Genomic DNA, 27,733 nt, shown 5'->3' with positions numbered 1-27,733 from the left:
TTCTCCCCCCCTCCCCCATCATTTCTTGGTTCTGTTGTTTGCTTAGATTGTTAACTTTACAAGTAAGAGCCTCTTTCTCTTTATGGGCATGTATTGTATAGGGCATATATGCACAACACAGCCCTAAGCTCAGGTGAGGTTTTAGGGCTACTATAATTGAAATCATATTCTAATAACAGTACAGTTACATAGTGGGTATAGCCATTATAAAGACAAAGATACTTCAAAGCCAGATCCAAGAGACTTGCTTGAGTGAGGTCATGAAGTGAGCTGGGGTTGGGAGATGCATAATCATGATCATCATAAATTTACATTTGATTTTCCCCTTTACCATGGCCATGAGAAAGGGACTGGTATAAACTGTGCTGCCCCAAGAGCAGCACTGGTGGAGCAGTTTCCCCAGTGCTTCTCTATGGAACAGGGCAAGGGATTAATTTGTTACAGTCCCTTTGCAGAGCACAGCGTGTTCTTGCTTCCTTTCCTTATCTTTTAATGCTGTAGAGCAGAGGTTACCAAAATTTTCTTATTGTGTACCTCCTTCCGGATATACCAGCTGCCCACCAGCATACATTTTATATTCTAACCCTTAAATGCTAATTATTATTATAATGAAAATTAAATGTGCCGTTACAGTTTCTCCCACGTACCCCCCTGGGGTATGCATACCACAGTTAGGGAACCCCTGGTGTAGAGAGAACTCTGTCACTCTTTTCTTAGCTTTAAGAAAACCAGGAGGCCAGACTGTTTTTCCCCTTCGTGCTTCTCTACTGTTTCTAACCTATTTACCTGAGCTTCATTTTTATTCACATCTCCCATATATAATCTTCTGTACTGTCTGCTGACAGGGCAGTATAACTAGGGGCAGCTGTGTTTGTTGCTGTTCTGAGTTTGCATGGTTCTTGGTAAGCCCTTCTCTGTTCACAGGTTGGGATATTTGCTGGTGGGGCTCAGACTTTTGTACCCTTCTCTTCGCAGTGCTGCTTGTTCTGGATTTAGGAGTCTGCAGACAGGTTTATGCGAGTCTTTTCTCCTCTCTCTAGGCAGTGTCTGCTTCCCAACCTAGAAAAATATCTCCTAAGCTAGCATGACAGAGGTATCCATTTGCTTGAGTATTTTTATGACATAAATCCCAAGCTCAGGCTCAGACTCCTAGCAATAGAAAGCTGCATTTTGACACTTGCACAGGAAGCATATGTGATAAATCACAGCATCTATCCCTCCCCATACTCTGTATGGTAGGATTTGTGCCTGAATTCAGTGGAATTTATCTGGACAGCCTCATAAAATATAGAGAAATCTGCTTTAAATTAATTGGATACAGTTTGGAGGCTTGATTTTTGGGGAAAGTTTTTTTGGGGGGGGGTTGTTTTGTTTTGTTTTTTTTACTGCTCTGTGATTTTCAGTTAGATTATTGGGTTTTGAAGAGAAAAAAGTAAAAGGCCAGCTGTGGCCACATCAATGCATTCGAGTGTTAGATGGAAACACACCTTTGCTGTGGAGGGGGAAAGGAGCCATCAAGGCCAATTTGCTTGTTGTACAGCTTAATATAGGCCTGTCCAGTAGTTCCTGTGCGGTCAGTGAAAGTTACAGGGGGAAAAAACTCATTTGCCATTTTAACAGTTTATATCAACCCTTCTCAAAAGATTTTTTTTGTGCGTGTCTATAGTGGTTACTGCCTTCCTCCTTGACCTGGTTTGTGCTGTGCATGTAAAGTCTTTACATTAAAAACCTTCACTTCTCTATTGCTTTGACTGATTTTCTAGTGCTTTGGGTCACTTTTTATTTTAGATAATCAGCTTTCAGGGTTCTCCCTCCAGTAAGCTGCTTCAAAGCAAATGATTAGTAATAACCATTTTGTTTAATTTTTTCTCCTGGTATCTTGAGCATCAGTGTTTTTGATTAAATGTCCCTAAAATTCTCCATGGATTATTTTTCATCCTGGAATAAGAACCTGAAATTTTCTCCATGCTTATGAGCAGCAGAGTTCTTTGCAGTTTACCAGTATTTTTTTCAGATTGCAAGGAAAACTGATGAGGCTGATCTGTAGATGAAAATTAAGCAAGGCCAGCTAAGGAAAGCACATACAACGAGCAAGAGGTTTAACAGAACATTTTGAAATGTACAAATGAACCTTTCCCTTGAGTTTTGGGAGTTTTCTCCTTTCTCATTTTAGCACAGATCATACAACAACTAGAAAAATCTGGGAAAAATCAGAAAGCTTTAAAGATGTCAGGAAACATTTTTCAAACTGACAATCATACTCTAGGTAATGAAACTATCATAGAACATATAGAAAGGAAAAAACAATGGAACCCTGTAGGAAGCAATAATGTCTCATGCTAATGGAGACTGAATACAAGGAGGAATTTTTAGCTAAAAGGTATTCATCACTGCAAAATAATTAGTTATGTTTTTGGAAGTTTAACACGCAACGCAAATTGTCAAGAAAATCATTCATTAATGACCATACTAAGTATCACACACTTTATGCCAGGAGTTCTCAAAGGGTGGTATGTGTACCATTGGCAATACTGGAATCAGTTTTAAAAATTGTATGAACAAAATAAAAATCCTGATTTAAATGATGAAGGTGGCACACCAAATACTTCTGAGTTTTTACACGTAGCATGCTGCGTCTCAATCCCAGAATTGCTGTTTAGGCAGCATGTGTTATTGGAGTACATTCAACAGGGAGCTTGTAGGTTACATATTAAAAAATGGCAATGTCATAATGGGACTATGATGGTTTTTATCTAACATATTTTAAAATGTCAGATGCTTGGGCAGTTAAATATTTCTCCAGCAAACTCTACTTCAATCATAAGGGTGTAATCTCCCCATGCATATAATTTCCATTGATAGTATTTGAAGCTTCAAGTGCAGATAATCAATAGATCTTTGTCCTGTTGCAATTATGTATGAAAGTCAATACATTTTCATTCAAACAGTGAATAATCAAGATACTTCATTTGGGTCTGATACATGCTTCAGTCATTCTGAGGTAGAATAAATGTTTTTCTGACAACTAAAATAATGAATTTTTATGCTACATGAATAGAAATGACTAAGTTATGAAATCCTGACAAAACATGCTGTACAACATTGATGTAGAAGCATTGACAGACTGGTGCTGCAATAGGTGTTGTGGTCTCTGTGGGTGTGTCCCGATGAGTGCGCATTTGTGGTTGCAGTGCTGCAAACTGCACGTGGTACACATGCAGCCATTCGCTGCACTGCAAATTTGCAGCGAGCACCAAAATTTGACAATGAGAGATCCTGGTGTTAAAAAAACAAAACAAAAAACCTACTTCATAAAGTGGCATGGCACATGTGGCAGCAGTATGTACTGCCAGTAATGGAGCCCGGCCAGCCAAAGCCATGCTCTGGCTGCCAATTAGGCTCTGAGCAGCTGGATCACTGCTGACACTGTCCCAGGAGGCCCCCAGGACCTCAGGTAAGGCTGCTGAGGTCTACCCCACTGGGAAAATTTGCCCCACACCAACCCCATGTGCACAAATTTGTGCTGCTATTTTTGCCACATCAACTGCACATCACTGCATGCGGGGATGTATCCTGTGTGGGTAATAAAGGACTGCATTTCTAGAGCATTGCCTGGGAACTGTAGGACCAGGTCCTCAGCTGGTGTAGATTGGTATAGCTCCATTGACTTCCCTGGGTTACAACCATGCCCACTAGCTGAAGATACTGCATCACTAAAACCAGTGGAGGCTTTGCCAGTGACATCAAAGACTGAAGGATTGTGCTTTTAATTGTGTGGCTAAACCCTCACCTTTTAGACCTATTTACCTATATGCATTACATGTGACTTGGCCTCATTCAAAGCAATGCATTGGACTGAAATCCTTGGAACTGACCCTGCCCCATTAATGAGAGTTTTGCCATTGACCTCAGTGGGGGAAGGATTCTCTCTTGTTCTGTAGCATACCTAGTCATGGCTTGTGCTTCAGGTAACCTGGGATGATCATGGAGTAGGTCCTCAAGAAATGTATTGTGAAATACCTAGAGGGGAATAAGGTGATCAGGAGAGCCAGCATGGATTCACTAACAGCAAGTCATGCCTGACCAGTGTGATTTCCTTCTATGATAAAGTGACAGGCTCTGTGGATACAGAGATAGCACTGAATGTGATATATCTTGCCTTTAGCAAGGCTTTTGGCACTGTCTCCTATAACATTGACAGTAATAAGCTAAGAAATACAGACTGAATGAAAGTACTGTAGTGTGGATACATAACTGGTTGGATCATCTTACTCAGCTAGTAGTCTTTGATGGCTCAACATTTTGTTGGGAGGAGGTATCAAGGTATCAAGCCTCACCTAGAGCACTAGGTCCAGTTTTGGGCCCCACACTTCAAGAAGGATGGGGACCAATTGGAGAGAGGCCAGCACAGAGCAACAAAAAATGGTTAGGAACCTGGAAGCAAGATTTATGAGGACAGAAAAACTAGAGTTATTTAGTTTGGAGAAGAGAAGACCAAGGCAGATTTTAATTAAAGCCTTCAAATACCTCATTATAGAGAGGATGGAGATGTGCTTTTTTCTGTAGCCATAGAGGACAGGACTAAGAGAAAGGACCTTAAGCCTGAGCAGAGAAAATTTAGTTGAATATGATGTTATCTGTAGTGTAGTCAGTAAGAGTAAGAGTGTTACTGAAGTCCAGATGGCGATCTCTTTTTCTTAATTTCATTCAGTTCTAGCAATAACATTGGATCCATTAAATTATTCTTCTGTCAGGTATGATTTTTTCTGCATAGTCTTTGATGTCTTGTCTCATCTCCCTTACATTTTTTCAGATTTAAAGATCATTGGGGTATGCTTCTTTATCTTATAAACTGTCTAGTTTTTATTCTACTACCAGTTGCTAATCAGAATAAAAATACCAATCAGTACTTGTTCAAATAAAAGCAATGTTGCCTTATCAGAGCATCAGGTAAATGAAATAATCTGAGTTAAAGAATCAGAAAACATATATTATCTATTAAATGAATTAGGTATACGTGTAAATGGTCAGGACACAGTACTTGAGGCTGAAATGTATTTGGTAAAAATTAACCTTCAAGGGTCTTATAATTAACAATCCTGTTCTCTAAAGCAGATTGGTAAATTTTTCTTTGTGTGTGAGAAGCATACATGTCATTTTTATGCTGTTATGATATCCTTTCAGTGTTTTCCAATGATTTCAGAACTGGATTTAGGATTTCAGTACTTGTTTTATTTAATGGGAGAAGATAGCCTTCTAAAACGTTTGGCTTCATTCATGGGCAACTTAATCTGGATGTTGGTAGTACCCTCCTATCCTCCTGTGGTAGTAGTGGATATTGAAAGACAAGCACACACTGAAATCCAAAGTGTTATTAAGCACTTCATGTAAAATAAATTGTAAAGGCATTGGATCTAGGCAAAGAATTTGTCAACTTGTCAAAAGTTTTAAAATGTCCTCAATTATATGAGTTTAAAATAAAGCTGAATCATAGAAAATTAGGGCTGGAACGGACCTCAGGAAGTCATCTACTCCAACCCTCTGATCAAAGCAGGACCATCCTTAACTAGGTCATCCCAGCCAAAGCTTTGTCTACCAGGTCTTAACAACCTCCAAGGATGGAGATTTCACCACCTCTCTAAGTAACCTGTGAGTCCTTTACTACCCTCCTTGTCAGAAGGTTTTCCCTAATATCTAACCTAAACTTCCCTTGCTGCAACTTGAGACCATTGGCCCTTGTTCTGTCATCTGCCACCACCGAGAACAGTCTAGCTCCATCCTCTTTTGAACCCCCCTTCAGGTAGTTGAAGGCTGCTATTAAATCCCCCCTCAGTCTCCTCTTCTGCAGACTAAATAAACCCAGTTCCCTCAACCTCTCCTCATAAGTCATGTGTCCCAGTCCCCTCATCGCTTTTGTTGCCCTATTAATCAGCTGATTAATCAAGAATGCCACATTCAGGCCTGGTATATTCTTGTGTTGCTTCATGATATGTCTGTGTCAATAGAGAACAATATTCTTGTCACAATGTCATGAGGAGAGCATACACTTTACAGGCCAGCCTCCAGAACCAGTATTCTTGCTTTGTTTCTCAGCTCTAATCTTCAAAGGATGAAGATGGAAAGCTTGGGAAAATGGGGCTCTTTCTGAAGGAATAAATATTTCTTTTATATCCTTTCCTTATTTTCTGTTCCTTGGTTACTAATCAATTTTAAGGCTTCCTGGAATTTTTCAGGCCATAAAATGAACAACCAAAAAATAAAACCCCATTTTTTTTCTGTGAAATGTGCTGGTTTAGTCTGGTGTTTCCTTAAAATTAAACCTGTCTGCCTAATTGGGTAGCACAGCCTTTATAAATACAAAGTACTTGATTAATTGGAAAACATTACTGTTTGACAAAAAGGAGCAAAAAAAGAGGGACTTCCCAGATCTGTCTCTGGAGTAGAGGAAAAAGCTAATGGATATGTTGAATCCTTATTCTAGGGCCAAATTTTGCCTTGATTGGAACCCTGTGACTACATATGTAGACTCTTAGAGGCAAGGGATATGTTTTCCTAATTGCCTGAATGGCGCCAAACAGCAGTAGAGTATACCATAATATAAAAAAGAATATAGAGCCTAGGTCCTTGCTGGTGTCAGTCAGCAGACTCCATTGAGGATCTAGCTTTATATGTTTGGAAATACGCACATAGCACCAGATTTCAGTCTCCTTTACGTGAATAAATATCTAGAGCACATCCATTTTCTCAGAGTAGAATGTGACCCACAAAACTGTGAAAACAGGAATAGGAAATAGCTGGTGGTACCTAACTGGCATTTCATACTGCACTGTATGGTAGATGAAGATATTTTTCCCTTATCTGAATTGTGAGCTTTCCGGACAAACTCTTGAAGCATAAGATTACCTTGAAGGATACCAATGTCACTTTGTGATGATCTAATACACCATAAATGACCATAAATCACCTGGCAGTTGCACTGTACAAACATGGTTATTAAAACAAAGTAAAAAATTGGTAATAAATTCAAATCCTGGAAGTTTATACCAAAAGCACTTTTCAAAGATGAAACAACTTAAACCCCTCAGGATTTATACCTCAATCCAAACATTGTTTTGTCTTTCCTTGACTTATTTATTTTTGGGTCAACTGTATATATTGCTTGCAAAAATTAGAAGAGGATTTGTTTTTTCACTATCAATCATGATAGTGGCTGAGACTTCTTTTGCAGTTTTAGTTTTGTTCATTTATTCCCCGATTCTGCAAACACATGGATGTCACTAAGCACATGTTCAGGGATCAGACCCACTGGTCTCTATGGGAATGTTTGCATGTGCAAAGATGAACTTATGGGTCTGTGTTTGTAGAGTCTGGCCATAGTGAGGTGGGATTGAACAGACATGTGCGTTCAACCACCCTGTCACAACACGGGTGATTCCCTAAGCCACATATGCAATGCCGTTGTTCTCTTTGCCATACCTGTTGCCTTCATGCTTGACTTCTAGTGATGTTTGGCACCTTTTGATCATGCAAAAGTAAAATAATATGAGCAAAATTATATGAAATATGAATATTTTAAAATAAACCTATTGTAAAACCCCAAATCAATAATTTTTCCTATCTGCTGTTATTCATGTCTGTGGTCAGCAGCCTCATTTACCCGGTCATGTGTTGTTGTTGCAGTGATCACTGATGGGCCACTGGATAAGACAGCTCTTACAGATGATGTGGGAAGTGAGGAAGATCTATATGAGGACTTCCGGAGTTCCAATCACCGCTATGGCCACCCTGGAGGAGGAGGAGAACAGCTTGCTATTAATGAGGTATCGCTCCTGTAGATCTAAGAATTAGTGGGGGAAAAGATACTGCTTCTGGTTTTTAGTTATAGGGGACATCATTGCCAGCAGGGTCCTGGATAAATAGGTAAGGCATCCATTTCAAATTGCTTAGGTCAACACTTTTAGTTGTGATGTTGTCCAGAGCTAGCATTTTGGCTTCCCCTTGAACTGCTAGATCCAGCATCAAGTGGATGCTGATATGGTGTCACATGGAACTGCAGCTCCTTTTATTTTAGTTACGAGTTCCTCTCTTCTCATATATTTTTAGGGAATAAGGAAATACTATATTAAGACACTAGTGTGCTGCACATTCCAGAGCTAGTGAAAATTGCTAGAGTGATCAGAAGCTTAGTGTTTTCAGTTAATGAAGACAGAAAGATGAAACCGAAACCTTGAAATGTTGTTCTTTATACTTGTTTGAACCTCTAAACTTCAGTGCAAGCATGTGTCCAGGGAAGCAATGCGTTTGTGATGGTTTGACAAAGGCTCTTTAATTTATTTGTTTGACATCAGTTGAATTTCTGGTGTCAGATAAGAATTTATTTCTTTGTCTAATTGAAATGGTGAGTAGAAAATTAGTCAATGGGCAGGAACTGACTACAATTTTTAGGCAGATTCGAAGCCTTTTCCCAGTACATTACAATTGGCTTCTTGCTGTGCAGTAGTCTTTTTCTCGTGGGTGAATAAATCAACGTTTCATTGAAAGAGCTAAACCTGGCCATCCTGCAGCCTCTAAAATGCTCTGGTATACGCTCCTCTTACCTTTATATGACCTCTGTCAGAGGGAAAGGCAATGATAAAAGATGTGTTATGCCTGCTCACAGCTTGGGCATGGCTGGAGTGGTGTTGGCTCAGGTGTTAAGCCTCTGTCAGATAGAGGTGTAATGCTTCTGGGTGTGGGGTGCTGAGCTGCATACTCAGAACCGGTAGGTACAACCACTTTTTCTAAAAAGATGCAACACGTGTTCTTTCTAGCAGCAGCCTGCAGGCACAACTTGGGGGAGTAGAGCAATGTCAGTTGTCCCACTCCAGCCACTTCATTATCCTGTGCTCAAGAAACCATGCTGATGCCTTTGTGGATACCTTGTCTACACTGGAGGGAAGGAAGATACTTTTTGTATCTTCTTTTCCAGCAGTTCCCCACAGTAGTAGTCAGGATATGGCCCTTAATTTGATAGTGTGACACAAATGGATGTTATTTGAGGGAACTGTTGACATAAATTGTAAGGGAAGAAGTATACCTGGTCTGGGTGATTTGGATACAACATTGTTAGCAGAAGCAATTCAGTCTAGGCAGCTTCCTTCAAGCTGTGTAGACTGAACCAATAACAAACTGAACTAACATTCAGTTTTCAATTGGGAAAGGCAGGGAGAGGCCTGCACTGATCCAGGTCAGCAGGTGGGGGTGCAAGAGCATGTCTCCCAGCCTATGTGCCCTGAACTGCTGTTCTATTACAGGTTTAAACCAGTTTCTGATCACTAAACTAGTTTATGTGTAATTTCTGTCACTAGTCTAACTCACACTGAAGATCATTATACTTGGATACCTTACTGCCATTTTCAACCAAAAATATCCCCTCTACTTCTTACTCTTGATTTTCCCCATCACTAAATAGAGAACATCTCAAATGAAGCCCTGAGAATTATTTGTTAGGACTTCACTTTGTCAAAGCATTAAAATAGTAATTTCAGTAGGAGGAGCCAATGCCCATTTTATCAGTTCTGCTCTCTGAAAATTTAGACATCAAATCGCATGTCTGCCTATAAATAACATGTTAATGGTTTGGAAAACATAGACCCCAATTTTTGTATTCCTCTGTTTCTGTGCTTGGTAGAGCAGTGACATGGGGTGAAAAGATATGCAAAGTGTCTGCATTTCCCTTATTCTAACGTAATTTTGAGGCCCACCAGTTCCCCAGCATTAGTTTGAGCAGCCTTGAGACTCTAATATCCACTACTTTTCCTGCTGGATTCTGTGTACAAAGACTAAGTATTTAGATAAGGATGGAAAACTGGTTTAGGTGAAACAAAATTTGCTGCAAATCTTTATCTTGCTCAGTTCCCTGTGCTACTATGTTCCCTTCCTTTCATTAATGAAGGGAATTGGATTGAATGTGGTACATATTAAAGTGGCAGTAGTATGTTCTCCCATGTTTACCTGAGGAAGACCCTGATATATTTGGGAGCATTGGGAAGATATTTTATTGGAAACATTGAGAATATTTGAGGGGAGGAGGATGTTTCCTCCTCATATGCTGACTTTCAAAGTTTTTAGTTTACAATCTAAATAGATATAGATATATAAATATGTGTGTATGTATGTATCTATATGTTGCAGGGGTGTAGGTTGTAGCCGTGTTGGTCTAAGGACATAGGCAGACAAGGTTCCTTGGGTGAATCTGATATCTTTTATTAGACCAACCCAAATAGTTGGAAAATAGTTATTAGGCAAGCTTTCGGGTTCAAAAACCTTTTGTCAGGCTAAGGAAGTCTCTGCAGTTGGTATGTGCTCTTCCTGGATGAGCACACACCAACTGCAGAGACTTCCTTAGCCTGACGAAGGGTTTTTGAACCTGAAAGCTTGCCTAATAACTATTTTCCAACTATTTGGGTTGGTCTAATAAAAGATATCAGATTCACCCAAGGAACCTTGTCTGCCTGTATCTATATGTGTAAATCTCTCTCTCTCTCTCTCTCTCGCTCTCTCTCTATATATATAAATAGATAGATATGTATATCTATCTATATATATATATATATAAGTGTAGTGTCATGGGGGGGTGATGTTGTTGTTTGGATCTATTTAAAGGAGAGGATTAAAATACTGTATATTTTAGAGATTATCAGTTTTCTTCAAAAAGCTTTATGTAATTGAATGTTACATAAATCAGCAATACATAAAGATAGACAAAATTAAACTGCATTAAAATAGTTCAGCCTTACAAAGTGGCCAGTACCTTTTGGTCGCTGTCTGCGGACTCCTTCCTAGGGCAGTAGTAGTTAATATAGAGGGAGGTTCCAGCTCACTGCGGTGGAGATGGTTCAACTAACAGAGTCTCTTCTGGGCTCCTGCCTCCAGCTCTACAGTCACCTCTTCAAAGAGGGCAGCAGCAGTTAATACAGGGGCACCTTTATGCCTCTTGATAAATTCTCAAAACCATTTTTCTTCCTTGGAAATGGTCCTCTGTATGCATCATACGTTATCTGAGTTTCTCTTTGATCATTTTTTATTACTGAGGATAACGATGTTTTTCTTAACTGTTCATTTTATGTAAGTTGCTATCCATTTGGTGATTTTAAGTCAGTAAAGAATATTGGTTTATGCAAAGCAGTTGCAACGTACCTAGTCTTTGAAACATACCTGGTGGATCTGTTGGCCGGTCAGCTAGAACAACTTGATTTCTTGTTTGTCTGATTGCTTACTTACTAGCCAATTGGCTCCCGGGGGCAATTAAGCCATCATATGACATCAGATAGCATTGTCAAAACGCTTCTTCATGTGATCACCTTCTGGAAAGGCATACTGAGATGAAATATTAATCTTTAATAGAAGTATTTTTCCATGAAAAAATGCCTGAGATTTTAAAAAGGATGTATTGCAAATAAACCTGGATTCCCAGCCACCAGGGAGTTCATCAGTGCATTAAAATCCATGTACTCTATAAAATAATAATCATTGCTATGAGAGGGTTTTTTGACTATTTTCAGTAATCACCTTGGGAGGAATTGCAGGTGAAGAAGCTAATACACAATCATTTAATAAACTTTTGCAAGCAGTATTATCTCTGCTTTATTGCTTCTGCTGTGGTGCTTTATTGGTCTAGAGTGAAACCATGCCAATTTTTTTTCTGGGGGAAATTTTCAAATAAGCAGAGGAAGAGAAAATGTGTTTAGGCACACAAAAGTTCCTTATTTTTAACTTTGTTTGGATCAGTTTTGGATCAGGAAAAATTGTTTTGGAATAACAATGAAGCCTTCATGAAACCAGGACTTATTGGCAGCAGGGTTGGAGGGATAAAAGCAAACTGGGAAGATTTACAGGGACTACTGAGAAGAACAGTGTGATGACAAGAAAGAAAGAAAGAAAGAAAGAAAGAAAGAAAGAAAGAAAGAAATCAAAAAGTAATAATAGGGGTTTAGGACAGAGCTATATAAATCAGTTCCTAAAAAAGAGAAAAATAATCCTCTCAGGGGCTCTGTGTCAAAGGGTTCTCATCACCAGAAGGAATGGCTTGAAAGAGACATTTGGTCTGAACTGTATTTTTGCTTTGAGGCAACTCCAGACAACAGATCCACACATTGTACTGCATTGTTTCCGAAGTACAAGAAGTTGTAAAATATGGTCAGAAAAAGCTGCCCTTTTAATGCTTCTCAGTCTTCTCAGTCCTACATGAAAACATTATATATTGTAAAAATACCAATTGACCAGGTTATATACAAAATCTTCTTGCTCACTCCTATAATGGTAATGATGGAAAAGAAAATAATACTTTATCATCCATCAAATAAAATTAATGGATCTAGGTAAGTAGACTTAGGCATGGCTGATTTGTGTAGAGGAGTCATTCATACCCTTTCCTGTAAATGGAAAAGATTGCTGCATAACTTGAAAAATGTGTTACTGTATCTGAGCATGTACTTGATAATTAGCTGCTGATTTTTCTCCCATACATCTTCCCCAACATATCAAATGAAGGGATCAAACTTCTGGAAACTGTATTTGCAAGTAGTTACAAAGCTCATAACTTTCTCTTAGTCATCTATATTAATAAATTTAACGTATTTGGAAACACAGTAAAATTATGGTCCCAGTGAAGTTAATGGCAGTATCTTTGACTTCCATTTGCCCAGGGTTTCATGTAAAATATATTATAGAATCCCAGTAAGCCTTAGATGGCCAACTTTATAATATTTTATATTACCATATTTACTCACATACCACAAGCACCCTTTCCCCACATATCTACTCACCCCCAAAAGTTGGAGTGCATGTCTTAAGCATGGAAGTTTATTTTATTTCTAGAATAGAAGAATTGTGCTTTGATTCTTATCCACTCAGGAGCAGCAGTGGCATTTCTATTCAGGCAGCTGAAGGAGTCAAATGATTCTTCACTCCACAGGTGTTATCTATTGTCTCTACTTCTTAATGGCCTTTGTTCCACTTTATCTTTAGGCAATTTTGCTGTCTGCTGGCTGTTTCTGGTCTCTTTTCAACTTTATACTGCTCTGGAGACTCTCTTTTTTAGCTCTTTTCAAAATTGTATGTACCCACTGAGACTCGTTTTCAACCATGGCTAAGGTTTCAGCTTTTGGTTAAGCAGGAAAGGGAGGGTGAGTGAATTTAAGATTAGTAGGAATCTCTGCAAATCACACTGGAAGTGCCCCCCACAGTGGCTCCTTCAGTGTTTTTAATTTCACTGCTTGCCCCTCCAACCCAGCCGTCTACCACTGATCACCGAGAAAGTGAAAAATGTGACATAGCTAAAACCGAAGGGGTTCCTCTGCCCATCGGGGGGAGGAGGGGGAGAGCGCCAAAATAAAAAACTAAATTAAAGGAGCCGCTGCAGATGGTAGTTCCAGCTCAATGTACAGAGATCTTTAAAGATTAGGCCTGGTTCTTGCTCTAGGCATTCATGATTCTGGGAGAAATCTTTTTTTCAAATCTCTTTTTCTTCATTCTGCCTTCTAAAAGCAAGGTGCGTGGGGGCGTGTGATATGTGAGAAAATATGGTATTTGCAGTTGCCCATATATAGTGATTCACAAAGGGATCCATCAGCTCACACCTAAAAGTATAGATATAATAATGAGTTCTTAGGAAAAAAACCCTTTCTTTTGTACAGTGGGGCATGTGTTATAGGAACCAATTGGCAAAGGAGATAGTTATGGTATCATTACAGTTTCTGCTTCCTTTACTGTTCAGTGCCTAGCCATCACTTCTGTGTGATTCTGAAATATTTTAAAAACTTTAATCATTCAGTCAGTAATGCCATCATTCAGTGTCCTTCCAGAATGGGTTATTACCAAACAATTTAGGTAAGTTTCAGTGAACTTCAAGAAAACTTAAATATTTTATAACTTATGTTAGTGTCAATGAAAAATCAGAGCAAACAAGAATTTCACTTTGTCCACCATATTTGAGAATACCATATCCCTCAGCAACTTAGCTTAATATGTGTTTTTCATAAACTACATGAACAAATAGTTGGGGAAAAAAAAGTAGTTTTAAAGAATGATGTTACCTGCGTCACATTTTGCTGCAGAATGACATTTTTTTTCTGGGCCACAACATAGGCTGAAAAGAAATTGTCAAACTAGATTTTCAGCCACAACATACCGAGTTATAATCAGTGCTTTGAAAACAATATACTCTATTCATGCATAAACTAGGAGAGGTGATTGATCATGTCTTATGTCTTTATGTGAGTACATTGTTCTTGTAGCCAATTGCCAAATAGTAAAGCAAACACTGCCAGTTAACAAATGCCTCGCTTCTTTCTGTTGGCTTCTGTCCCTATTGATACCTCCCACACATAACTGTAGCCAAGAGTGACAACAGGATTAGAAGCAGCAGTTATTATGTATTTGTTAAGCTCTGGCGGTGTGCTCAGTGTTGTAAAGGTCAAGAAACAGACAACATCTCTCCCATGTCGAAGGCGCAGATCCAGTAAAAAATGTAAGCCTGTGTGTAACTTTAGGCACATGAATGGATGATCACTGGAGCTTCCGGCATGCTTTGAAAGGAGTAATGGATTCTAGATCTAAACATTTCACGTTTTCTGGTCAACTTGTTTTGGTTTTCAGCCATGCAAATTCTTAATATTTCTTCATAAACCACCCTTTGCCCACCATTTAAATTTAAAAACAAACAAACCGGCAAACCCTGCAGTTTTTTGTCAATGCCACAAGACCATGAGAAATATATTATGCATCAAGATCCTCTGCTGCACCAGTCTCATTGGGCAGCTAACTTGGGAGCTGAGTTATTCACAGTTAAAACTACACTCAACTTCCATTATTATATGCTGTTTTAGCATCCCATTATAGAGCTCCTAGGGTGCAGCAGCCCCAGAGGTAAAACTATGGATTTTTATTACAGCAAGGAGGGTCATCCAAGTGCATCCTACTTCCTTACTATGTCAGGAGGACCTGTTCCAAACTGACCAGTGATTTTCCCTGTAAACTTATTTTAAGAAACACAGCAGAAAGGACAGGGTCTGCCTTTCCTTTTTTCAACAGACAGTATAATGGTTAAAGATCAGAAACTTCAATATGTGTCTGACAAAGCAGATACGAAAATGTCACTCAGCATAAATACACAAATCAGAGGGTTGGTACTGGGAATTTTCACCTCAGTCCCCTGTAAACTACCATGTTTACTCCAATATAAGATGATCCTGAATATAAAACAACCCCTCAATAATTAGATTCTGTATAAGGAAAAATTACAAATTAGTTAGAATTTTCCAGGTATAGAATCTAGTTATTGGAGGTTTGCCTTGAATTTGTTTCCCTCCTACTGCTACAGCAGGGAAAATAAATCTGAAGGGATCAGGTGGCCCCCTTGCCCTCTGCCCCCACAATCTCTTTCCCATGCAGCAGTTTCCTCCATCCCTTACTGTCAGACCTTGCTCTCCCTGAGCACATGGAAGTGAGTAGCAAATTTGAAAACATTGACTGAAATAAAAATGTGTGTAGTAATTTTCTTACAGGCAAATTACTATGAGTACCCATAGATTTAGTTCATCCAGAATTGATGCATTTTACCTTTTTTGAAACTGCTGCAAGTTTTAGCACAGGTACTCCATAAACACATTTTTAAGCAGCACTTTTGTACCTACTTATATGTTTTACAAACTATATATGATATTAGTTAAAAAACAAAAGTTTCATGATTTCCCGTGTAGTTCATTGGGCTGGTCCCCAGCAGAGTCAACAGTGTTTCAAGCCATGGTGACACCATAGCTCAGCACTGCTCAGGATGTGTCTGTACTCCAGATAGCCCCCACAAAGGAGCCATGTACTAATTAGCTCCCCACTCATGAATGGAACCGGGTGTTCCTGTCACAAGTGCTGGGATCCTCCAAAAATGTATATGCAGTAGAGACACAGGGCAACCTGGTCTGGCTCCACCTCTTTGAGCCTCACATCATGCTCTATCACCGAGTATGATTCTTTGGGGAAAACTATCAAAACAGCTTTTTAATTCCAACAGGTGCTGCTTCTTCTCATGTCCTTGCCATAAATTAAATGTTTTTTCAGAGTCTAAAATTGTGATGACAAGGTATTTAGCAGAATCTAGCAGGTTTATTGGAATCTGACAGGTCTGTGATGCTAAAATACCACGAAGGTCTGTGCTTTATCCAGTATCTTAGCAGGTTCATTAGGACTATCACTTAACTATAGGTAACTTCCCCAAATTTAATATTAATGTTGCTACTAGTAATCAAGTTGGAAAACTAGTTTGATCATTAAGAGTTGTTAGTAATGGTACAGAGTGGTAGCAGGTTCTTCATGGTTAAGACTATTCCCAACTTCCATTATGATACACTGTTTTAGCTTCCCAGTATAAAGCTCTGTTTTAACCCCAGATATTGTTTAGATATTGATTTGGCTTGGAGAACCACAGATACACTCTTAAGGCAAATGAGAAAGTTTATATGAAGTCTGAAGAAAATTAATCCCATGATTTTTGAGTTACTGGACATTAATGTATTGCCTTGGTATAGAATACATTTTTTTACAAGTTTTAATATTTCATGACTCCATTTACTGTAAAACAGAGCTTAAGGATTCTGTATGGTTTTCGGGGAACTCATGTTCCAACTATACTGAGTCAATATGTTGTAAATAAGCAAAGCTGTTAATGAATTTTTTTTGCTGGCTGGAGTTCATGTTGCAGTCTGTAGAGTAGATGATGGGGGTATGCTGTTTTATTTTTTTCCCCCCAGGTGGCCAAGGATGTGGTTGTTACTTCACACAGGCCTCATTGAAGACATGGGGCTCAGGAGCTGACAATGAGTGCAGAGTGAAGGTAGATCTAGGCATATTCCAAGGTTATCCCTAGGCTATTCCAAGCATATATTTTGGCATGGAATGGCGCGTGAATTCAGAAGGGTTTTATTAGTCCTACTTGTAAGGTATTTTCCTTGTGCTCCACAGAACCTGTTTGGATCTCGTGACAGAGAAATGCAAGTCCCCCTGCCTCACCTGTGACTTCTGGTGCTTTAGGAAGTGGTGATAATTCCTTCCCCTTCCCTTAAAATCTTGCCTTTCAGCTTTGACCATCCTCAAGACAAAGGGCCAGTCCTATATCCACTGACGGCAATGGCAGTAGAAGTGGGTGGAGGTTGGGGGTAGGGGATCAACAGAGTTCACAAATTCTTTTGACATAATGATAGGATTGACAGATGCCTTTAAATCTTACTTTATCCTTTTGACAAAGGCAGCAAACTAGGACTATGGAGATATTCAAATCCTAGAAACAACAGAATTCTTTAAGTGCTGGATCCAAAGCTCATTGAAGTGCAGCTGAGTGGGCTGTGCCATAGACCCCATTAGACTACCCTCACTATATTCTCTGAGTGATGGTGTTCTCTTACAGGTCAGGGGACTTACACCCATTACTCCCATGGGAATGAATGGATGTTACTTGCATTAACCCCACTACTCCCACATCCTCACACATGCATACACAACACCGGAAGGAGAATAGATTCCTTTGTCTTTGCTAGTCTGTGGTTTTGGAGCAGACTGGCAGACCTCCACACATTACATATCTGTGAAACCATACTCCTGCAGACATTATTAGTAACTGGCCAGAGACTCGGGTGCTGTGCACTGAGCCTCAGCTGACTTTGGTGAAGCTACAAAGATTTTACACAGGTTAAGGAGATGGCTTAACTTTTTGTTTAGTAGTTCCCATTTAATCTTTACCTTTCCTGGGGCCCTTGCTTCTGGCCAACCCATCTTTCCAACAGCATGGTACAGGCTGCTATTCCTTCATCTGATCAAGAAATCACATTGATATTAGGGAATGTCACTCAAGCTTTGTCCAAGAGACTGGATGTGTTGTCTCAGCAAAAGGCTTAGCCCTTTGCAGTTATTTTGCTAGTAATACAAGCAAGAATATCTTGTTCATTTTCCATAGATCAGAAGAGGAGCCATGTATCAGGTGAGCCGGGAGGCAGCAGGTTTTTCCCGTCCCCACTGCTGGTTAGTTGAAATCGATGTTCTGCAGTGTTTCTGGGGGAATCATGAAGAGCCATACATTTTGTTATTATCAGTTCCTTAGACAAATGGGACACGCTACCAGGAACAATCTGTCGATATTTGTTCTTCAGCACACATTGCTTTACTGCATTTTCCATAGCTGGCTGGCCTGATTAGAGGCATCAATAATTACTAGACTAGAAAAGCTACTTGGCCCAATAAGTCTGTCTCTGTAAAGTTTCTCTCTGCCTAGCTTTTCTGGTTTTGTAATGTTTTCCTCCATAAAAGTGTCTAATTGTCTGTTCCTTGAACACAACTCATTAATGTTATTATCTCCAAGTAGCTGAGTTGCTTGTGTACTCTATGGAGCTCGGGTGTTTTTCCCCAGGGCTCTTTTAATTCCATCAGAAGATGATGAGAAGGGCTGCCAAGTGAACTTTACTGAATATATCATGCTGGCTCATGTATGCTTTACAGTGCCATTTGTTGTAAGTCATTTAACTATTTTTCACATCCACAACTGAAGGCAAGACTGGCTCATTCAGTAGTCATTAATTACAGGAGTAGTGTTTCATAGCAATTTCCTGATACTGAACTCCAGTCAAACAGCTTTTGTTAAGAAAATAGAGGTAATCGAATGCTTGTCTGTGCACTATGCAGTGCCATGAAAATGTGCTGAAAACCCACATTCTAAATAGTGTTTGAAGATTCACCTGCCACTAGAGAGGTGGGGAGATGGAGCTGCTTCAGGGACCAGGGACTACTCCTGTGGTGTGTTTTACCTACCCAGGTCCTAAGCCTCACCTAATGCCAGAGCCTCGCCTAATTTTACTACCCACCCCACACAATACAGTATTTATGCTTTAATATCTTCTGTCTTAAAAACCTACAGCCTAGCATATTGATGCTTAATTGCCTCTCCCACTACTGTGCTTTTTCCTTTCTCTTTTCATCTCTAGGCTCATTGGATGCACTGTTTATAGTTCCTGACCTCCAGTTCCTTCCAGACACCTGTACCATATTTAATCTAATTTAAGATGACCCCCCAAATAAATTTGTATATACATTTGTTATAATTTCCCATGCATGCAATCTAATTATTGGAGGTTCATCTTTAATTCACTCCTCTGCCACTGCTGCAGGGGGGCAGGCAGTGGGGGGGGGCAATAGTGTGGGGAGGTCAAGCAGCTTGCCCCCTGCTTATGCCTACCCCCTAACAACTCTGTTCCCTGCCTGACTCCCCATGCAGCCTCAGGCTCTTACTTCCCCCATCTAATACCCCCCCTGCCCCTTCTCCCAGCCTCTGTTCCCCCTTCCCTGTCCCTCCAGTCTCTCCTTCTCCTCTCTTGCTTCACCCCTCCCCACTCTATCTAATTCCTCACCCCCCCCCAACCCCCAGCCTCTGCAACTTGCTCCCCACAACCTTATTCTTGCTCTGTGCCAGCAGGCTCTGTCCTTGGTTTAGCCTAGGGCACTGAGCATGGCCCCAGCCTACTCCCTGTAGCAGCCATGTGGGCTGTGCACTCCTGCTATGGGGCCTGGCTCAATGCATCAGGCTGCAGCAGTGTGGATGGAGCCTGTTGACATGGAGCAAGGCTAAGGGAAAGGGAAGAAGGGCAGGTGGGGGAAGAGGCTGTAGGGGAGAGAGCACAGGGTACAGAGGCAGTGGGGGGGAGGCAGGCCTCAGCTCTGACCACAGCCAGCAAACCATATCTTAGATCTGAGTAAATACAGTAATTCAAGTCTCAAAAACTTTTCCTCCCTTGGTTTCTAAAACTTGGTTCTTTCCAGGACACACTAATTTTTCCTGCAATGTGTCTTTCAGATCCTCTGCCATCTTTCTATGGGTATTCCACAGGCTTTGTTCAGGTCTCATTCTCATCTCCTTCTATGCCATATGTATTTGCACACTGACAAGTACAGTAGGGTCCTGGTCCATGATTAAGATTCTTAGCTGCTCTAGTATTTTATTTAGTTATTATTAATGCTAAAATATGCTATGCCTTAGAAAAAACATTTCTAATTGTAAAGGGGCCAGAAGATGAATGATCTCCTTGCAAACAGATTATGACTCCCAAATAATTTCCAATTAAAATTTCTTTTTCTCCATACAAAGAATGTTCCATCTCAGAATTGCTTCAAGTGGAATTACATTGGCTGGAGTTAGGTGCTTCTCCTTAATCATTTCAAGGAAGAGGAGAGGAACAAAGGTGTGGAAATATGATAGGAAACATGGTCTTTGAAGATGCTGGTTGCAAATACATGATTAAAATGGCTGACATTTGATGTCCCAAATCCATTGATAATCTATACACCATATCTTAGTATCCTAGAACCTGAACCATTTGCAGTAGGCTGGCAGGAGAACATCAGTAAACTGTCCAGTGCTATCCTGGCTGGATAACCTGGTGTATGCTAGCTAGAGAAACGTCCTGTGCTCTATTGGGAATGAAAAGAAATAACTCTTTTTCAGTGTACTTGTAACGTGACACACTATAAACTTCAGAAGTTACTGTAGACCTATAACAAACTGTTTTCCGTTTTGAAAGTATTTGGCCCTGTGCAATTTAAACAGCTGTTCTTGATCTCTTCTGACATTTTTAGGCCATACCTAAACAGTAAATTACATCTAATTGGAAGCTGCTAGTCACAATCCTTCCTGAGAGCTAATTCAGCATACAAAACATCCCACTGCCATCTTTTGCTCAGCATCCATTCTAAGGAACTATAAACATCCTGTGTAGGAATGACATGTTTTATCTTTTAGAGGTGGAGCAGGTAGCAATGAGTTTCACTTGAAGTGGTTTGGCCATTCCAAAATAATGATATGAAGGAAAACTATGTTGGCTGGTACCACAAAAAAGGGGGAAAAAAAAAAAAAGAGAGAAACCATAGAGCAGGGACTTCAAATTTGGCTAGGATATTCAAGGAGACTCAAAGGAAAAACTACAGGTTAGATATGCTTAGTACAGATTTGTTAGAATTTAGCAGCTATATTGTGTGACTTGGAGAGGCAGGGACTGAGGATGAGAGATTGGACTAGAAAGCAGTGGACTGAGGGCCCTTCCACGTGTTCAAATTAAAGCTGGATAGAAACCAGCTATCAAGTTGCACATTTTCAAGCACTAACTTTGCAGCTGGTTGGCTTATTTTACAGCTGGATAGACATTTTTATGGCATAATAATTACTTGGCACATGTGCATGGTCTAAATTTATTATGTGATTAACTCAGTAATTGTGTGATAATTACTTTGCACATGTGGCTGGTCTCAATTTATTCAGCAATTAACCAGTTAATTGTGTAATATATGTCATGTGTGGCAGGGGCCTGAGTTGAGGAGGCGATAAGGGTTTATGGTAGGAACAACTTAAGAAGGCTTGCTTAGAAATAATTAATTTTGTGTTCAGTAGAGAATTTGAATCATCTGCAATAAATGATGGACAGTATGATAAGAGCTAAGCAAAATATTGAACAGCTGCTCATTCAGTCCAGACTTTTCATTCTGTTCACTGAATGAGATGGGATTTATGTGGAAAAGTTACTGTGAGACTGTATTAAAGAATATCAGAATCTGAACACAGAAATGCTAGTACAGCCTGAACTTTCTTTCAACATGTGTATAGGGTGGTGGGTGGCAGGGGGGCATAATGGATTGTAGTTGGGTCTTTAGAAATTACCTAGTAGTCCTGTTTCTTATGATATCTTGTAGGGCAAAAGTTGCTTGTACTGACAGCGTAAAGACTGCAGTAGAAATTGAACTGGATCCTAAATGTAAATGCTCTTCTCCCCCTTCTCCTATGTTATCTTAGGCTAGAAGTTAACTTTGTTGCAGTATCTAGGGTGACTCTGGGGGACAGGCAGGAAGGGTTGCATTGTATTTGATTGCTGTTTGCCTTCATATTTTTATGTGATGGAGAAAATTAAATTATCCATTGATGTAAAATGCCTTGGCAACACTGACTTCAATAGACTTTCAGCTGAGTTATAGCCTATCAGGATTTGCCTTATAGTGCTGTATATGCCTGACACATTTGACCTAAGAGGTACTGAGGTCTAGCACCTCCTATAGCAGAGGCTTCAGCCCAGAAAGCCTATTATCTGGCCTGCAGTGCTGCTTGTGGGTCTCTGACTGGCCCCCCGCACTGGACACAGCATGCTCTGGCCAAAACCAGTATGCGGAGACCATCTGCCATGGCTATATCATACAACAGAGGATCAGCCTGCAGTATATGCTGTGTGTGGCACCTATGCCAGCCCAGTCCTGCACACTGGATCTGGGGCTGGTCTGGATTGGGACCACAGACTAGCTGCCCATGCTGGATCCAGCACATGGGGCTCATCTGGCATGGGTGCCACATGCAGTATATGTCCCGGACTAGCCCCACGTGGCGTGCTGTGTATGGTCCCAGAGCTGAAACGTGCTGCATGTGGTTCATAGGGCTAGAGCAGTATGTGCAGCCAGTCCAGGTTGTGCACTGCATATAGTGCCTGAATTGTACCAGCTATGCAGACTGGATCCGCATGCGAGGCCAGATGGGTTTGATCCCCTTGCCCCATAGTATTACCCTCATCTTCTCTCTTTTGTGTCTGTGAGTGGGTAGAAAGAAAAGCATTGACACCTAGGTTTGTTCTTACTCTGTCGTTTAGTTTATGGGAAGTGCAGTTTGCCATATGTATTCTTTGCCTACACTGAGCAGTAGAAGAAACTCTAGTACTGGACTTTGTGTTTCTCTGCAGAGGCACCTGTTTTCAGATTGATATGAGGTACTTCTTGCATCCCAGTTCATCCAACATAACCTCGAAACTCTTGCTTTCATTTGGTGGACAAGTGGTTGTGCATATCCATTACTTCTTACAAACAGTCATACTCAGAAAATATGTAAAAGGAATGATGAGCCAAATCTTTAAGGGCTGCACTGAGAATAACAACTAATTAAAAACAGCATTTTTAAAATTTCCTTTCTGCTAATATATTACCTACCAACAGATTGATTTTTCTTTAATTTATTCAGTTTTTGGCATTTTAACTTGGTTTGTAACTTGATTGTGAGCAGGTCTTTGGGATTGCTTACTATTCAAAATTTAACTTGATCTGAGTGGACACATTAGTCACTTGGTATGTTTCTTTTTCCCTATTTGAATCAAGTTAACTCAGTCAAGTACAGTATCTAATATGAATGATGTATTGGGTTTCATGAAAATTATGCTGTTTTTCACGTAACTGTATTATTTGGATGAACATTATAAGAATAATATTCTACAACACATCAAACTGCAAGGCAGTATTTAAGTTATTACTTCTGGCTGTGATAACGCCTGCTGTATAGACACCTACGTGGTCAGTGATGAAGAAGAACTAGCTACTTTATTTCTGTAATGAAAAATGTACAAAATATTAGCTATGAAGTTGTGCGGGCCAGGCGCGCCCCGAGCCCTTTTTCGCGCTGCACGCGGGCTGTGGCCAGCAGCCTGGGCACGCGGGGGTGGAGAGGGGTGGCTTTCGCTCTGGAATTAGGCACGGACGCGTATCGGTAGTTTAAAAGATTGTTTATTTACACCGAGATGGCAGTGGTGTAGGCTGGAAAGCTTGCTTCAGTTGCAGTTACAGAGAAGAAAAAGGAAAGAGGCGGACAAGAGTTCTAGACTCGTGAACTCTAGCCCAATCCGGCTGAAGGCTCTGAACACGCGAGCCCGTCGCGTCAGCCGAAGAAAGTACCCGTCCGGAAGAGCTCTGAACCAACTCACACGAAGTTTGCTAGGCTCCGTGGGTCCAGTTCTTTTGTGCGCGGGTGGGGTACGTCTAGGAATTCTATCGGCGACGGGGAGAGGCTAGAGATTGATCAGATATCCACTGCCTGCTTCAAATGCACTGGGTCCGTGAGGATCCGCAGCGCTTAGAGATCTTCACACAGCGTGAAGTCTCCTCCTCCCTTGTTCGTGGAGCCCTCCAACTTGGGCGGAAACCACTCAAGCCTCTTATACGGCTAGCAAGCCAATCACTAGCCGCCACGTGTGAATAATTTAGAACTGGCCAATAATGGGACCCAAATCTACATACAAATGGCGGGAACTCTTTGCAACGAGCATCTCTGTGCTGCAACAAAGAAATGCACCCTGCAAAGAAAGCTTCAAATCGGTGGGAAATTCTCCCTTGCACCGGGATTCTCTTTTGCAGCAGAAAACTCCACCGTGCAAGGAAGCTTGCAATTTAGCGGGGACAATTTAGCAGTGCCGAAGCACACACAAATAAAAATCACACCTTTTGGGTTGTGACAGAAGTAAGTAATGTGTTTTAGCTGTAAGCAGCTGGGAAAGAAAGCCCTATAAAACCAGTGTGAGATGACACAGAAACAATTTCCTCATAGAAATTCTGAAAAAGAAAATGAAATGTAGCATGTTGGTGGGGGATGTGTTGTGTGATCTGCCAAAGGTAGTGAAAGCAAAGAATGTACAACAACCTGTGTTAGACTGCAGCATTGTGCTTATCCACACCTGTGCTCTTTATGCCTTCATCAGTCAGTGTCCACTGTAAGGGCAGCAAGGTGGCTGTATAACCTTATTTAAGCTGTTTAATCCTTTAAGGTATACAAAGAATAAATATGTTACTCCTGATGTTTCTGCATTTTGGAATAATGCACTAGGGGTTGAACATTATAACACAGTTCAGAGATTATGAATTATAACATAGGCATATTCTTTGGCCTTGGAAATCATTTAGGTTTTCCCTGCAACAAGGATAGCGTAAAAAATATTTCCTCCCATAAAATTTTGTATAAAAGCTTTTTTTTTTTTTTTTTTTTGAGCTTTCATCTCAGTTCACCCTTCCGTATCTAGTAGTTCTCTTTTCCAAAAAACTTCAGGCCAGTATCTAAAAAGGAAACATTTCCAGGAGTATTTACTTTCCTCTCAAAAGATCCAGTGAAATGTTTGCTTTTGCCTTTCTTTGCCTTACACTTTCAAACTAATGTTAGAAAATGGGAAGTTTTGAAGAATTAGTGCAACAGTGGAACTTGGGAAGTGGAGCTGTGGGCAAGGCTTTCTGCCTTCCCGAGCCTGGGGTCACTCCCATCTTGAGAAGGGATGGAGGACTGCTACTGCTCTCCTCCAATAGATGTGGAGGTGAAGAGTACATGAGCCACCCCTCCCTGCCTCTTCCCCAAGCCAGGCAGTCCCTTGGTTTGAGAAAAGACAGGAGGCTTTGCCAGCTCCTACCAGCTTGCCTTTGCTGTCCCTTGCAAATGTAGCTGCCTTAGTGTAGCACTGTGTATACTCCAATAAGCCCTGCAGAGTGGAAGAAAAGAGAAAGTGGAATATTTTGCAACATACTGGGCATGTGTACACGTGCATTAATGCATCTTTTCTAATGCACATTAAATTTAGTACCTCCAATGTGAGGGCATTTTTACATGTGTTCTGGGAGGTGTCCTGAAAAATGGTGGCAGGGCGCTTTGAATTAAAGCTTATTGAACGAGCTATAGTTCGAAGCTCCTGTCACCATTTTTCAGCATGGGGACACTGATTCATGTGATGCTAAAGTCTGCTGGAGTGCATTAATTTCTGCGCTCCAGCAGACTCGATTAATTGAATCTCCTCCAATACATTAGATTTCCAGCACATTGGAGTGGGCTTCCTGCATGCTTATAGGAGCTCTGAGGTACTAAATTAATGCACATGAAGCTGCACTAACATGCAGAAGTGCATTTGCATGCTTTTATAGTGACAGTGCGCAGTAGACTTCTATTGTGCATTAGCATAATGTCATTTTTTTATGTGATGCTTTATTTTACTGTGCATTAGTCTACTGTGCATTAAAGCACATGTGTAGATGTGCCCACTGTATGTGCAGTAAAGCTCAAGTCCCATCCACTGGGGGTTTGTACCTCTTGCTCTCTATTTAGGTCATGGGCAGGGAGATTCACTGTATTCTTCAGGTGCAGGTATCAGTGAGTTGCTTTTATGACAGATCTGTTTGATATCAGCATCTGAAAATGATAGATATCTGATGTTCTCCCAAAGTATAACACCTCAGAGGAGGCTAGTTGTCTAGTCAGCACCCTCCACACAACACCTGCTCATTCCCTAAGATAGGTCAGTTTTAAACAACTTACCTAGACTACAGCTCTCAAAGAAATAGAAGTTGAGTAGTGTAGTGTGCCTAATGTGTCCCACAGTATTTTTGTGCCCATGTAGATACTACAGAAAAAATGAAGGGGGAAGGTTGTTGTGGTGATGTGTCAACAGCTGATAAAAGGTTGCAATGCATATTGTGCTGTATATATCATAGTGGCAGAAGCAAGTGGAGCATGTGGCTGGACACTACAAGGACAACAACAGAACAATGATGCACCATCTCTCTCTCTCCCCTGCTCCCTTGTTTTCTTCATTACTGCATCTCTCTATTCAGACCATATCTAGCACAATGGGGCCCTGAGCTTCTGGGCACTGTTGTAATTCAAAGAAGAATAAAGCATTGGTTGGAGGTGGGGAGAGATGGGAATGGGGGAAAAGTCATCTTGTATTTTTCTATTAAAAAACAATCCCAAACCCTAGATTTAAAATCTTTCAGTTTTCTGTGTATACTTAGAGACCACCCCCCTGACAAAGGGCCGTTTCAATAAAAAGGACAAAAGAAATAGTTCTGTCCCCATTTGAAAGACCAAGAATTGAGGCAGAGGTAGGTGAAGCCCTGGAGCCAATGAAGGTGCTTACACAGTAGGCTGACTTCAGAGCACCTGGCCCCTGCGTGGACTCTTGAGCCCCGTGCTAGCAGCGCAGGCTCCCCAAACAGCACCTGAGCAACGTTTGGTACCTTGGAGTGGGATCCCAAAAGCGCTTTGGTACCTTGGAGCGGGATCCTAAAGCCACTTTTGGGATCTCAGAAGCCTGGAAACTTCTAAGTGTAGGTGCTGATATTGTTCTTTCGAAGAGCTGAGCAGGACCCAATCCCTTCTTTTATGATGAGCCGGAGGAGGGGGAAGCTGGAGGCTATGCCTGCCTAGTCACAGACTCCCGCGATGGCCCAGGCCCTGGGGAAGTGAGGACGTGTTTTCAAGTCCCTTCTTGGCCAGAGGGGATCCCGCCCACCTCTCTGCGCTGCCGAGACTGGAGCAATGTGCGCGTGCCTAGGAGCAAAGCTGTGGTTGCTAAGGGCCCCATCCAGTCACAAAGGGAGGTATCTACTGGGTTTAGGCACCTCGATTGCAGCCGCGTCCTGCTGTGGCCCCCCGAGCTCTCTGCCGGTGGTAACCGAGCCTGGCGTAGGGACGTCAGGAAGGCCGTGGCGGAGCGGAGCGGAGAGGAGAGCTGCGCGCACTTCTCCTGAATCCCAGCCCGGTGCCTCAGCCTCCCCCTCGGGCAGAGCCTGAATGGCCGGGGCATGCTGCGGGCCCCCGACCCGCACACGAGCGATTTCAGTTCTACCCAGGAGAACTTGTACAGTCTTTTCTCCAGTGCCTGATGAAGGACTTTTGTGCCCGAAAGCTTGCAGTGAAAGAATGCTTTTTGTGTTGTTGCAAGAATCTGCTCGGTCTAATAAAAGCTACATATATATCCTGTCTACTCCGAGTCCCGATTGCCTTGTATGCAGAAGCGCTTGAAATATCGCTGGATCTGGTGCTGGGCGTTGCGAGGGGGCGCGTTTGCCTCCCACAGGCTGCCGCCATCCCTCCCCGCTCGCTGCTCGCAGC

At 41.2% G+C, this 27,733-nt stretch overlaps 1 protein-coding gene across 2 annotated transcripts in view; it reads left to right on the top strand.

Annotated features, from left to right (window-relative positions):
* ARHGEF4 (Rho guanine nucleotide exchange factor 4) overlaps positions 1-27,733 on the top strand; it is a 385,996-nt gene that overhangs the window by 313,985 nt on the left and 44,278 nt on the right. For both annotated transcript variants that reach the window (XM_014522338.2, XM_025209647.1), the window contains exon 7: positions 7,681-7,820. In XM_014522338.2, coding sequence (XP_014377824.2) covers positions 7,681-7,820 — 140 coding nt within the window. The remainder of the gene's footprint in view (positions 1-7,680; positions 7,821-27,733) is intronic.

This window comes from Alligator sinensis, unplaced genomic scaffold (genome assembly GCF_000455745.1).
Source record: "Alligator sinensis unplaced genomic scaffold, ASM45574v1 scaffold237_1, whole genome shotgun sequence".
NCBI classification, from domain to species: domain Eukaryota; kingdom Metazoa; phylum Chordata; order Crocodylia; family Alligatoridae; genus Alligator; species Alligator sinensis.
Note: the sequence above shows the minus strand (reverse complement) of the source record. Positions and strands in the feature narration are given on the sequence as shown.